Genomic DNA, 14,270 nt, shown 5'->3' on the forward strand with positions numbered 1-14,270 from the left:
GTCTCTAATATATCTCTGACTAGACCTTCATGCCTGAGAAGGTGTTCTACCAACCTATCTCGCCTATTTTTTATTAACGTCCATAGAGTCCTCTGTTCCCCTATTCTATCCAATACCTCTTCATTTCTAACCTTTTCTACCCACGTTATCCTCATCATCCGCCTATAACACCACATTTCGAACGCTTCTATCCTTTTCTTTTCCGCCGCGCCCACTGTCCATGTTTCGCACCCGTACATCGCCGCGTTCTAAACATACACCTTTAACAATTTTTCCGAATTTCTAAATTAACCGTTCCCGAGCATATAAGTGACTTCTTTTTATTAAAGGCGACACGACCCTGCGCTATCCTCTGCTTTATATCCTTACTACTCCTTCCATCCTGACTTATCTGACTTCCTAGGTATCTAAAATCAGTCACTTCTTCTAATTTTTCGTCTCCTATTTTTATATTCGCTCTTTCCCTACTTTTTCTTCCCTTGCATACCAGTAGTTTAGTTTGACTGTTATTTATTTTCATACAGTACTGTTTCGTGAGTATCTATCTAGCTATCTCTAACTCATCCTTGCTAGATGCTAATACTGCTATATCATCTGCAAATCTAAGCATAATTCAATTATGTATATTTATTTATTTAATGGAATCCACCTATCACTAGTAAAACAGAATGAAAAGGGAATTCAGCCCTTTAAACCACAATTATTCTACAAATGAAGTTTCATTTCTAGAAAACAATTCGACGTTTTTAGTTCACTGCCTGAGGCAAACTAAAAACTTTATACCTAGCATTCCAAAAGTTCTGGGAACCTCAATCACGCTTTAGTTATTGAAATAAACCTAGCACTGGAATTTGCACAATAATTTGCAGCATTCCAATTATATATAATATAGGAACGTAAAACGGTTCCTTTATATCGTCGAAATAGAATAGTTAGCGACAATCTCGATCGCCCATAGATTGTTAATAAAATAACTATAAAAAGTCATTGCGAAATAACAAAAAGCGGAAAACTTTCCTTGTTTTTTTTTAACATTTTAAGCGTTATTTTAAAATTACAATACCACTGCGCTTTCAATTATACCATCTGTCAAAGTATTTCTTATTTAAAGGCCTAATAAAAAATATATCCTGCAATTTCTGACTACAATTAGTCTTAAAATATATAAAATTGATTCCCTTGGCATCGTGAAGTGGTTGTTCAGTCAAGGCTCAAGAAAAAAATAAAAACTTACTTGAAGATTCGGAGGGCAGTGGTCGAGCAGCTCCAACATGTGCCTGATGTTCTGGGCATCCTGAATTATGAAGTTCAGCTCCATGTCGAACTCGCCGCCGACGAGCTGAAACAACAAAACGAGTACAACATCAGATTTGAGATTAGCAACATGTAAGAGACTATACCGCGTATGGCAATAGCACATGGCGCCACCTAAACAATAGACATCGTTAATGCGACCGCATCCAACCCTAATAAAACACAAACCCCGGCGTCCGCAACTGCTTGAACTACATACCGCCAAATCAACCTATTTTATATACACGTGAACGAATACACAAACACGTACAAAGGATTGTTAACAGAATAAACCGCCCCAATTAATTAATTGTATTATTTAACCCACAAAATATTTAATTAAAGCGCCTGGGCACTGCATGATAATTTCGGCGACAATGTCTAATGGTTAAAGGTTCATACAAAATCATTCCAGCGGATTTAGAATGTTTATAATTTTGGGCGAAGTTCCTAACGATGTTAGTCACACTGCCTCATGCAGACGGCCACTCGTTAATGCTTATAAAATCTGGTACACTAATCAGGAGCTAGGTTTGGGGGGTTTTTGCCCTCTGGATGGGCGCAGAGTCTTGTTGAAATGCCCATCCTGTTTTTTGGAAAAAGATGTCATTCAGTCATTTGACAACACTTTCAAACAGTCTGTCAACAGTTAGTTGATGTTTTAACACTTTTTTTGCAAAAGTGCAAGTCAGTGACCACGTCATAGAAAACATCCCACCAAACCATAACTTATGTAAGATGGTAAGTGTTTTCAACCCTGGGAACAAGTTCAGTGGCTTCTTTAGATAATATAGCGTAAATCTTATTTTTTTTTTTAATTTTATTCTGGACGGTGAAGCTTCTTTTCTATAGAGATCGTCCACGTATTTCACCAATCACCGTTTTGATTTTCTACCCTGTGTTGTTTAGGTGCTGTCCGGTATAGTTCATGAAGGTCCCAAAATGTTAGTTTTGTTGAACAATACGACTTTCCCGTCATCTTCATCTCGCGGGTCATAATTCTACTACCGCAAATGGATGTGTTCTTAAAGAAAAAAAAAACTTTTGGGTGTTTCATTTCCACCAGCCAGTAATGCTGGTGGGCGGGCAGTCCCTCCGGACTATGCCGGAAGGTAGAGCGGAAGGCCCTCTTCAGCCTGGTTTCAGGAATCGTGGAAATGGGTGGGTGGTGGTTCGGGTGAGAAAGATGAGACGGACGAAATGAAGACAGAAGAGAGTGAAAGATTATCTGTTGAATATTACTGCCTCAGCATTTGCTTAAGTGATCCAAGAAAACCACAGAAAAACTTGGACCAAGGCAGACGGACCCGGAATCGAACCGGCGTCCTCCCGAATGCTAAGCAATGGTCTAGACCTCTAGGCCATGCCGCTCGGTGGATGTGTTCACTGTAGTAACAGTACTTATGTCCCTACTCAAGGAGTAAATAGCAACACCCTTCTACGGCTGATGTGGTCCGATCTGAACCCTATTTCGCCATACCCTATTTAGATCGACACATTAACCGTAGGTCCTGTTGAGCTTGATCTGACCCTAATGGTGACACTATGTCTGAATTCTTCTAGCAAATGTCCTATTTAGATTAATTTACTTTTGATATGAACGCCCTGTTTGAACCTATTAAAACTGATCCCCAAACAAGACAACTTGAGGTCAAACGATAGAACTTAATCAGAGCTAACCAGTGTAGTCCTATCTGGGCCACGTCTGATGGTTGCCCGTTTATATGCCCAAATATTTTAAGATGCTACTTTTCTGTCAAACAAACATAAACAAGAGAATGACTTACTTACTGCTTTGTTTTTACGATAATACTGAATGAAGTAAGACATTATTTCATTTATGAAGTTGCACAAAAATGCCTGAATACAATCGCGAGTGGAAAAACGTCGACAAAAGCTTTTGTTATTAGCCAAAATGTTTCTTTCATGAAGTACCCGTCATCATCTACTGTCTACAATTCAGGCGGTCGAAAAGAAACGGCGATGACGATAAGGCCTTGCGCCAACCAACTCAAAACTCCTACACACGACTCAAGATAAGGGGCAATTAGTCTAAGTAGATGTTGGTGGGTTTTCACGTTCATTTTTTTCATTTTCCTCTTGCGTTTTCAGACCGGCCATTGACCCCGAAAGCAAAGAGAACTTTCAAAGACAATTGGTTCGCGGGTGAAACCCTTTTTTTCGCAAACAAAGGCACACGTAAACGACGCGGATGAGGGTTGTTGTGTAGTGGTATCTCGCGGCTATAAAATTAAAAAATGAGAAGCGTGTACGTACACGAATGCATGTACCTGCACGCAGTAAAAGTTATACTTCCGTTTAGTTTTACGGAGTGTGTGCAATTTTGAAGCCAAAAAGAAGTTCTATTTGGAATTATTTTGTTGATATTAACGATGCAAGGGATAAATGCAAAATTTGCAGCAAAATATTCGCGAAAAGGGCGTACGACCACTGCATTAAAGAATCACCTACAATCATTACACTTCCGCACCGCTTCCGCGTCCACTTCCGCATAAAATATCGATAACGATATTCATCCGTCCAAATATGTCGTAATTAAAATAATAGTGTGACGTAGGCAATAGGCCCTCCCTGTTTTAATATTAATTACACTTCTCATTCACTTTCTCCAATGACAATGCATTTATTTCGGATCTACATCTCCAGCACCATCAAACACCAGATCTGTTAAGTAAAACAGCTGTAGACTAAGTTAAGATCCTCGCACATGACACGCAATGAAACTGCGGTTTATACGTGAAATAGCAATTACGCAGTCCACAGTGCTGTGAGAAATTGGAAGATGAAGTGCGACACGTAAGCTTGTCATCCGCCACTCAAACAATTGAAGTTGCTCTCTCTCTCTCTCTCTCTCTCTCTCTCTCTCTCTCATTCCGGCATTACGCGTTTATTAATATTATAGGTAAGGGAAAGGAAAAGGTTGAGAAGGTCGGACAAACGTGCAGGAAGCGGTGGAGAAGGATGAAGAGACGGTTTGTCTTTAATGCCGACTCCATTAATTACCACCCTAACGCGATATGAGTGCAGCGACGCTTATGAAACGGGAGAGACGCCTAAAAGGGCGGCAGCACCGTCGAAATTAGTTTCACACGCTGATGAAATCAAATAAGAAGAGGGTTGGCAAGTGGCATGTGACAGACAGACTTTCCTACTAAAGCACAGTAGCTCCAAACATTAAAATTTACCTGCAAAAGCTTTTCTGTCGTGCTCTTAAAAACTACGACAAAAGTAGTCTTCGTCAACACTACGTCGGTCGCTGTAACGGAAGCGACCGTTTAAGGGCCCTCGCGAAATTCTAATTAACGTCGGAAGCCGGTAATATTATTATTTATCAAGAGACGATTACTTCCAGACAGCATCTAACCGCTTGCAAATTATTAAGCTTCTCAAATTAAACGGATTTATATTATCTGTTCAAGAGCTTTCGTCTTAATAGAGTGAAATTATTACTGATCTTACTCCTAGAGTTGAAGGATTTTACTTGGGTTATAACTCGAGATGGCTTTTGGAAGAGCGCGGAGTTACGTCGAGAGGCTCCAAGAGACGAGTAGTTTTAACGGCGCCAGGCGTCACGCTTCAGTAAAACGTCGGACATTTAAAAATTAAAAAAATAAGTAGGAATCTAATAAATAAACCATTTTCTGAAGTGAAACTTCTTTTTACACACGGGGTATTACATTTTTTGTGCCACGAAAGAGTTATGGCCGCGTGGAGGGGGTAGACGGTATTACGCGAGGTGTGAGGCGTAAGCGGCGGAGGGAGTGAAAAACTATCGGCGGCGTACGGAGGGCAACGGCTCTATTCGATGGATATTATGCGCAGTCACGCGGAGAGCGGGTAATTCGCTAGAGTCCCGGCGGCGTGTGCTGGGCTCAGCTGTTGTTTTCTTACCTCTGCTCTCCATGTGGCTGAGCATGATTGCCTTTAATTTGCAATAAACCTGTGAAAACGAAATGTGTGCTGGGACACATGGTAGAAGTGAAACTTCAACGAACTAGTGAAAAAACGAATGGCAACGGACAAGTGGGAAAACGAATCGCAACAAAATTTTTACTTGTCCAATTTGAAAACCAGCTCGTAAATCTTGAAGTAAAAATTTTGTCCAATTTTCAAATTTTTCCACTTGTCCGTTGAAGTTTCACTTCTACTATGTGCCCAAGCAGACATTTCGTTTTTTTTTTCAAATGCTAACCTTACAAGAGGCGCTATCAAAAAAATTGTCAGGGGGGAGCTGTAAAAACTCACGTTGGCGCTAATTATAACCAAGGAAAATACATTTAATAACAAGGTAAAAAATGCCTGGCAGATGAATGATAAGTCTCGTCAGTGGTGGTGCGAGCAGTGCCAGTCCTAATTGAGTCTTAAGCAGGACGCCACTGAACTAAATTATACTTTGCAGCAAAAGTGTCTCATATTTTTCGAGCTATCTTAACTTCGGAAGCCGTTTGAAATGGCAATCGTCACAACTGAAGTGGCGATTTCCAATGCGGTCACAAAATCCTCGACAGTCCTAATGAGAATAATAATTTCAACCGTCCACCGTGCTTTAATGTCGAAATTTCCGAACGTCTAATTCGATAAATTAAACAGCTCGCCAACTTCAATCTTCTCCGCGAAAATGTCGTTTGCCATAATTGAACCTGTCCAGGATCGAAATAAATCTAACAGGGAGATAAACTCCTCGATGTAATACTCACAGCAATTTATAGGGAAGCCAACCCCAGATATGTATAATATCACTGTCTACTATTTTAATAACCGCTAGCCACCCTTAAATTTTTAACTAATCAAAGACTTACAAGGAGAAACAGAGGAGTTAAGAGGAATAGAGCAGATGTAGACCTAGATTAGATTACTGTTCACAAATAGTTAAAAATGGCATATTCAGTAAAACATATTCGAAATTGTTAACCTTCACCTTTATCGGCCAGTTCAATTAGTATCTGGCATATCTGAACTTGCGCCTGTACACTGTTTCAGTTTTCGAATTTATAAAGCAGAACCCGTTCTAATATTGCGGCAAATAATTACCGAAACGATTCGGCGAATCAATATACGATTCGTATATTAATTTCTGCACAATTTGTCCCATTTACTACACTTGAATAAATACCAGGCAAGCAATACATAGGATAACTGTGAACGCTTCGCATATTTCGCTTTTGTCCAATACAGTTAAACAGTAGGCACAAGTAGCATTATTTCGGTTCGGATATAGGTAAATAAAGTATTATCAGAATATACTACTGTGAGTAATCATTCTATCAATATTGGACATTCTGAGATAATTTTTTTTTAATATTATTTTCATGATTTGAAATTATTTTCAACATTTACATTTGGTACCGTTATTATAAACGGAAAGAGTCATGAAGTTATCGTTCCTTGCAAGAACGTCGTCCTGTCTTGCCACGACTGAGTAGACGCGTTAAAAGATGTTACCCATCAAAATAACATACGTCAAACTGTAAAGGACAAGTAAAAACTTTTTAATGACTAAAGTAACTTCTTTTCCTAGAAGACTTTCCAATACCCGTCTGCAAATTCCGAGTTGTGAAATTAGATAACGTCCGAAGTTGTTTAAAAGATTCGCAGAAGGAGCTCGGGGCATGCATTACAGCGGATTTGATTAACAATCTAGGTCGTTTTACCACACATTGCCAATGGCTGATAAGTCCTTACTCGGACTGGCCATTCGTGATAACAACAGTGGTATTGAAAGTTTGATCTCCCGAAAGATTTGTTAGCATTATCCATTTCGTTAACCTTAATACGTTTTTAAATAGAATTTATTTAAAATATATTCTTTTTCGAAGTAGTTTATAATCCAATTTACTCTACAATTATTAAGGAATTTGGTGCAAACAAATTGTTAGGTTTAGTTGAAGCACATTTTTTTTTACCTGGTGCACATATAAGCCCTTGAAGATGCCTTAAAAAGCGTAACAGTAGCACTGGTTGGTGCCAGACAATACGAGTGTTCCGTCTTTATATAACGTGTTTATTAAATTAAATGGAACTAGAGTATTGTAAACCCGAATGTGAATTGCTGCGGAAAATCGTAAATGTCGTACTGAAAAAGACATAATAAAACGTAACGGAGCCGTCTCCATCAATCCTTAAAAATTCTGCTTCATAAATTGCTATTTAAAGGTATTTTATGGGGTAGAACAAGCTTTATATACTCCCCGAGAGACCAAGAAGTAACTGAAGCAAATCAAAGAGTTCCTAGTGAAGATTCCGCAGAGAGATCGCTTTAAAACAAAGCAGATAATGAAACGAAAGAGCCATTAAGAACTCCGGGTAAGTGCAAAAAACAATGGGAAGAAGTAAAAAAGTACATGATGAACAAAAAGCCATTTTATCACTGTTGTATTGTTGGTAGCCGAGCTCATAGAGTAATAGAGTGTACATGAATAATTCTTTCGACTTTGAGAAATGTAGATAACTCGTTTTGGTACATACACATTCCTCTACATAAAACAAGATGTATTCACTAGACGGCATTTGTTTTAGAAATTCCATTTCCATTTACTCAAAATCCCCTGTCCCCTTCTTGTCAGTTTTCAATCAAATATCAAACAAAAAATTAGACGAAGAAAAGACTGACTTCCGTCAACTCTTTTTTTGGAACACCCCTCTCTGATCTACATTCACTGCATTTTATAGATTGCAAATTATAATATAATTTGAAGAATAAAAACAATTGAAATTTTTGGACGGTTGAAACAATTAGACCTCGACCACGATGACTTCCCTGTAATTAATCATAACCGCTAAGTGGAATTGTTGTCGGGATAGCTATACGTATTGGTTTTCAAAATTAATTAATACCGACCCAACCGACCTCATGTCGCGTCGACACGAAAAATAATAAAGTGGGAAGCAAAATAATTAATCATAACATTTCCAGTATTTCACAAATCCGAATGTCGTTGACGAAATGTAGTTAATTATTTAAAAGAGACGCTAAAAAGGAACCAAATGTTTCAAAAGCCCGAAAAGACGAATTTTTTTAAAAATAATAACTTTATATTTACGAACATATTTGCTACAAACTAGCGTTTCAGTTAAAAAGGAAATTAAATGGAATTACTACCCATTAGGTACAAGGAGAAAACTAAATTTTTATGAAAATGCAAAAATTACAATTTTCGAATATAAATGACTGAATTTTCCGTAGAAATAGTAGAATTTATTAGGTAACTTGTAATAACCTCAATTTTGACATATATTTTTAAAAATTATCTAAAACTTCTTAATTATTACAATTTAATTTGTAATATCAACTAAAATACCTAATTTTTACAAATTCGAGTCAGAATTGTAATTTTTATTATTTTCGCTTACGAAGCAATGGGCTGGCGGGATAAATTGTAAATATCGCTTTAATATTCAGGTAAATTTTCCTTTTTCATTTTCTCCGCGTATATAGGGTGCCAGGTAATTATGTATCAATAAAAATGAAAGCTCAAGACGAAAAGTCCTTAAATTAAATTTTTAATTGAAAAAAAACCTGGAATGTATGCATGTAGAATACCACTCACTAAAACTGTAAAACACTTAAAAGATTTTCTTTATTTCGAAAATATTGAAAAATTATTCCCGAAGAAATGAACAAGTAAGACGTCGATACATACTTTGAAAATAAGCATACTGTTTTATGTTTCGGCAAGGAGAGACAAAATCAACGTACATAATACATGCCGCAAGTTTTCCGGAATTTTGTTATTGAATTGCTAGAAATTCCAGTGAATTTTCGAAATGTGGAAAGTTTGCTTTCTGTCACCAGGGATTACAAATGACGAAAAGTTACCGAGCTGTTTCTATTTTTCAATTCTCAAAGGAGTCACCCATGTAGCGGCACAGTTGACAGAAGAATTCAAGTTAAAGAAAAGTTTTGAAAGGAAAAGGCGTTTTCGCAATAAGTTATAAAACCTCACAGGTACTGCGAGATAGAAATAAGACACTTTACACTCCAATTTAGTTTGTCACTTTTTTGCGGTTTACGTTTGAGTCAGTTCCATTTACAATTTAATCATCACGATCCTCACTCCAGACCTATTTCAAGTATTATTTCATCTGTTCCATTACAACACATTTTCGACAGACAATAAAAGCATCAATGCGTTAAAATTATTTAGTCAACTTTGAATTTTTTATTTCTGACCCATATTGCCAGTCATTCACTTTGGATCAACGACTTATTAAAATACTCTCAAACATACGGTCGAATTATTTGACATCAACTAGAGTTGACCAGTTGGGTCATCCATCCAAGAAGTAGTCAAAATTAACGTAGCGTAGGTCTCTCGTTAACAAAAAGTGTGGGAGAACTAGTCAGGTTAGGGTTAGTTCATCCCTAGTTTCTATCTGTTACACTCTACCATCATTAAGGGTAATGGACACCTAAGCATCTAAGGTATTGTAATGTTCGTGGGTTTAACAAAATTACCTTCTAAGACTGATGTAGACAAAAACTATTTACACTAATTATTATTGATATATCACTATTCCCCGCACTATTTATTTTACTGCTATCACTCTCAATTTATTTCTAGATTCACTTCAATTCAATTTATTTCTCCTTCCTCTCGGCGATCGTCTCTCCCTTTAAATACTCTTTTGTTTACTTTCGGGAACCTTTTGGAAAACGTCCGGATAGTTTCTTTTTTCTTTGAACTGTTTAACTACTTTCTCAAAACGCAGGTACGACACACATTTACAAATACAACGCACATGAAGAAAGCCACCCGCGGCTAGTCGGCGAATCGATAAGCCGTTCCCATACACGTATGCCCGATCGCACACAAACACACTCGTGCTCGCTACAGTATCGTATTTCTGAGAGATTGCGTATGCATCATCAACACGGTCTGTACGAAACAATCCGATTACGTCGCCTAAGTCAAGTAAAGTGAACGCAATAAGTCACGACGAAACAACTTCCACCTTAGTTACCTACACCTGTCGTAATATGAGGCAGTATGAAGGAGAATACATGACGTACGTCGATGAATAATTGGTCCACCAGCAACCTCCTCCCGTAAATTTGAGAATATTTTAGCATTAGGTACTCTCAGTTTCGCCCTGATATCCAACGTACACTGTGGAACTGAGCCCACCAAATTTGTATTAAACTAAGCCCAAGTACTAATTAGTCCAATATAACATGTTTAATTTAGTATAAGGTAATTTGTGGTTTTCGGTGTTTGCCTAATGGACACCATACGTATAGTGGCTTACGTCGATATTAGTTAACCCCAAAGGTCAATAATTAATTAAACGTCTGTGACTTCCGAAATTATATCCTAGTAACCCAGTAAATAAACGAGCCCGTTATCGATCGTTATTACTATGTACCAAGATACATATTAAATTGAATTCTTATAACAAAATTTAATGCATTTCGAAAATCGTATTTTTAAGCCCTTTTACCAAAATCATTTGTGTAGTCCGCCCACAATTTAAGGTTTACCTAACTGTAACTACAAATATTTACAGAAATAATTGGTACTGTATTATTCCACAAAACGTTTCCTACATACAGAAATGCGAAAGCTCATAAATCATTCGAAAATTTCAAAATGAATTGAATTCGTCTTTCACGGCAGTCCTTTAAATATGCTAATGGTAACATTGTTGAAGTTGATAATTTAGAACGGGGATTTTGACGATGTCGAGAATCTAAATTTACAAGTACAATTCTATGTAGGATGAGTTATGCTTAAAATTACACATTAATTATACACCGGCGGGCAATTAGCGAACAACACGAATATGCTTTAGTATGTAACTTCATCAGATTTTTACCAACATTCTTTCTCGTTGGTGTTCCCATGACAACCTTTCAAACTTTTAGAATTTACATCAACTATTTGAGAGTTTTCTGAACGCTAAAGCTCTTTTTTTTTGGAACGGTTAAAGGTATCTAATTGAAATTAATATCATACACCTAATAATCTTGTTAAAATTTAAAATATATCTTTATGGGCACTGACAGACTAACCCACTACCCTCACTGATTGGGGTATCGAAACCTATGAACAGATGATAATGTTTCATTTTAATCATTTTATATTATTCTAAAGCAAGACGAATTTCTAAGTGCGTACTTATAAATCAAACTAAGTTAGTAAGTTACAGTCAATATAAACTCCGAAACAATTTCGCTAAAAGTTTACATAATTAAAAGCTTCCTGATTATTTAGTGCTGATAGTATCCACTTAAAACTTGTTTTAATTAATATTTGTTAACTGGCGAGCACCTACACCCTATCGATGCCGTTATTAAAAGGCGGATTAAACTAGGGGAATGTTTCAGTTTAACTACTGTGAAGGTGACCTTTTTAAAAGTAACGAAGGTACTTGAGATAAATTGTACAGGCGACACGCTTTACAACTCCCGATTTGACGACGAAAATTCCATGCAAGGATGCGTATTAAAGAGGGCAAATGCAAATTATTAACCCACATCTGACGGAATGATATAGGTCTAGTTGGATAACGATAAGCAGTAAATCACATTTTACGTTTGTATCAACCGCCGCAACGAAAAACAAAACTACATATGGGATAGCAAAAATGATATCCTTGATCCTCTTATTTTCGACTAAATTAACTAAGTAATAAAGAAATAAATTCAGAACTTCAATAATTTTAAAGTGAGTGTATGGCAAAACAAATGAAAATAAATAAAAGTAAAACAAAAATACTATTTTGCAGTGGAAGAAAAAGTGGGGAAAGTCTGAATAGAACGATAGGAGACGAAAAATTAGAAGAAGTGGTCGATTTTGAGTGTCTAGGAAGTCAGATAACAAAAAGAAAACATTTCTATGCTCGCGAACGGTTAATTTAGAAATTGGATAAAGATAATTAAAGGTCAATGACTGGAGCGCGGCGCTGTACGGGTGCGAAACATGGGCCGTGTTCGCGGCAAAAAAAAACAAGGTTAGAAGCGTTCGAAATGTAGTCTTACAGACGAATGATGGATGGAGAAGGTTAGAAATTAGGCAGTATGTAGGTATTAGAAAGAATCAAAAGAACAGAGGTCGCTATTGAAGGTAATAAAAAATAGACGAGATAGCATTGTAGGACACTTTCAGAGGCATAAAGGGCTAGTTAGAAACATATTAAAAAAGAGTAGATGTAGGCTTAGATTAGATTAAAACCGAAACAATAAAATTAAGTTTTATCTTGCATATTTTTAGATATAGGTTGTTAAGAATTATCTTAATATTTCGAGCCATTTTAAAGTACTAGTTTTGAGAATACGCTAGAAAGGATAATTGTGATCACATCAATCTACAGAACAAAACTTATATGTCAACGAGATTAAGTTAATTTTACACACACATATACATATAACCTTATGGTCAAACAAAACCAAACTACTGCACAAACTCAATCAGTCAAAGCGCATAGGAATTATTCATGACTAACGGTTATTCAACCACTTTCTGGTTAAACGCAGGACTAATCGGTAATAAACTACGTTATCAACCACTCGAACAAATGCCTAATCAATAGACATCCTCCTGTTTATCTCACCAAATCTGGCTGCCTGGCGATCTTAAAAGAAATTTAATTTATTTACCGAACAGGGCGATCTTTAAATGACATTGTTCTTAGCGCTATTCAAATTCGTCTCGTTGCCATTATAAAAGCTGTCCGTCTGCCTTAGAGCTTATTTCCATTCTGAAGCGAGTGAGGCTCATTCAAAGAAAGTTTATAGATATCTGCAATTTGAAGAACTTTAATTAAGTACCTCTTCAAATATGACATCCAATTAAAGTGCTAATCAAACCAAAAACAAAAAAAAAAACAAATTCACATTTATCAAAGAATAAATAAAACCAAAATTTATAAAAGTAAATTCAAAATCAATATGTTTCATATCATATTCTTTTATGAAGAACAGGTCTGTAGATTTTAACAAGAGATAGGTGATGCCATCGTGAAATGAGGACTCCTTTAATGCTGAAAATTACTACATCACCTCAGAACATTTTTATCACGAAGTAACAAGACCGTTTTAATATAAGTTTTCAAATTGATTTCCTTTGAGAATTGAATGTTGACACGGTAATATTACGGGGAAGATTAAAAAAAAGGACCTAAAAATTGACGTTTAATGAATGGTTCGCAAGAATTACTTTCCGCTACAGTTCAAACTAAATCTTACAATTATTTCAATGATTCATTCATTCAAATTAGACTTAATTTTTGTATACATAACACACAAATACATACTACACAATAATAACTACCATCTATAAATCTATATATTTATGTTAGATTTTCGATGCATTTCGAAATCTCAATACCATCCACAGTAAGTAACATACTTTTACTTCGAAATACTAATAAAGAGATGAAGATAAATGGGTTACTGCAAGCGAACTGTCGAGTATGTCGAACTAGCCCCTTGACATAGCTCGAAGCGAACCGATACTTGACCGCAAGCCCGGCAACGAACACGAAACAAACTTAGTACCTACTGGGTAACTTTTACCAAAAATGTAAACTAAAATGTACTTTCAGACACCGTCTGTATGACTACTTCGTTCAATTCCATGAACACATTAAATTTTCATGCTCCTTCTATTAATAAAAGTAAAAAATAGTTTTTCCTAACGTCATACACATTCCCAATCCCATACAGATTACAATTGTAAATTTGCAATAGCTTAATTTTAGGTGTTTGGAGATAAGCAAAGATCTGAATTAGCTCAATAGGGAAATTACTTTAAAATCAATTCATCATCATAAGGTCGTCAGTCCTAAGACTGGTTGGATACGTACCTCCACTCTTTCCTATCCTGAGCTACACTTCGCATTTCCCTAAAACTAGAACAGCCCACATCCTTAACTATTTGCGAACAGTAATCTAATCTAGGTCTACCTCTACCCCTCCTAACTCCTGTTTCTGCCTCTAATATGTCTCTGACTAGACC

General features: G+C 36.6%; 1 protein-coding gene across 9 annotated transcripts in view; it reads right to left on the minus strand.

Annotated features, from left to right (window-relative positions):
• The window catches only part of LOC108740195 (neurobeachin), a 234,135-nt gene that overhangs the window by 172,486 nt on the left and 47,379 nt on the right, over positions 1 to 14,270 (minus strand). For all 9 annotated transcript variants that reach the window (XM_018474421.2, XM_018474416.1, XM_018474424.2 and 6 more), the window contains exon 2: positions 1,235 to 1,339. In XM_018474421.2, coding sequence (XP_018329923.1) covers positions 1,235 to 1,339 — 105 coding nt within the window. The remainder of the gene's footprint in view (positions 1 to 1,234; positions 1,340 to 14,270) is intronic.

Source organism: Agrilus planipennis, unplaced genomic scaffold (genome assembly GCF_000699045.2).
Source record: "Agrilus planipennis isolate EAB-ADULT unplaced genomic scaffold, Apla_2.0 scaffold158, whole genome shotgun sequence".
NCBI lineage: Eukaryota > Metazoa > Arthropoda > Insecta > Coleoptera > Buprestidae > Agrilus > Agrilus planipennis.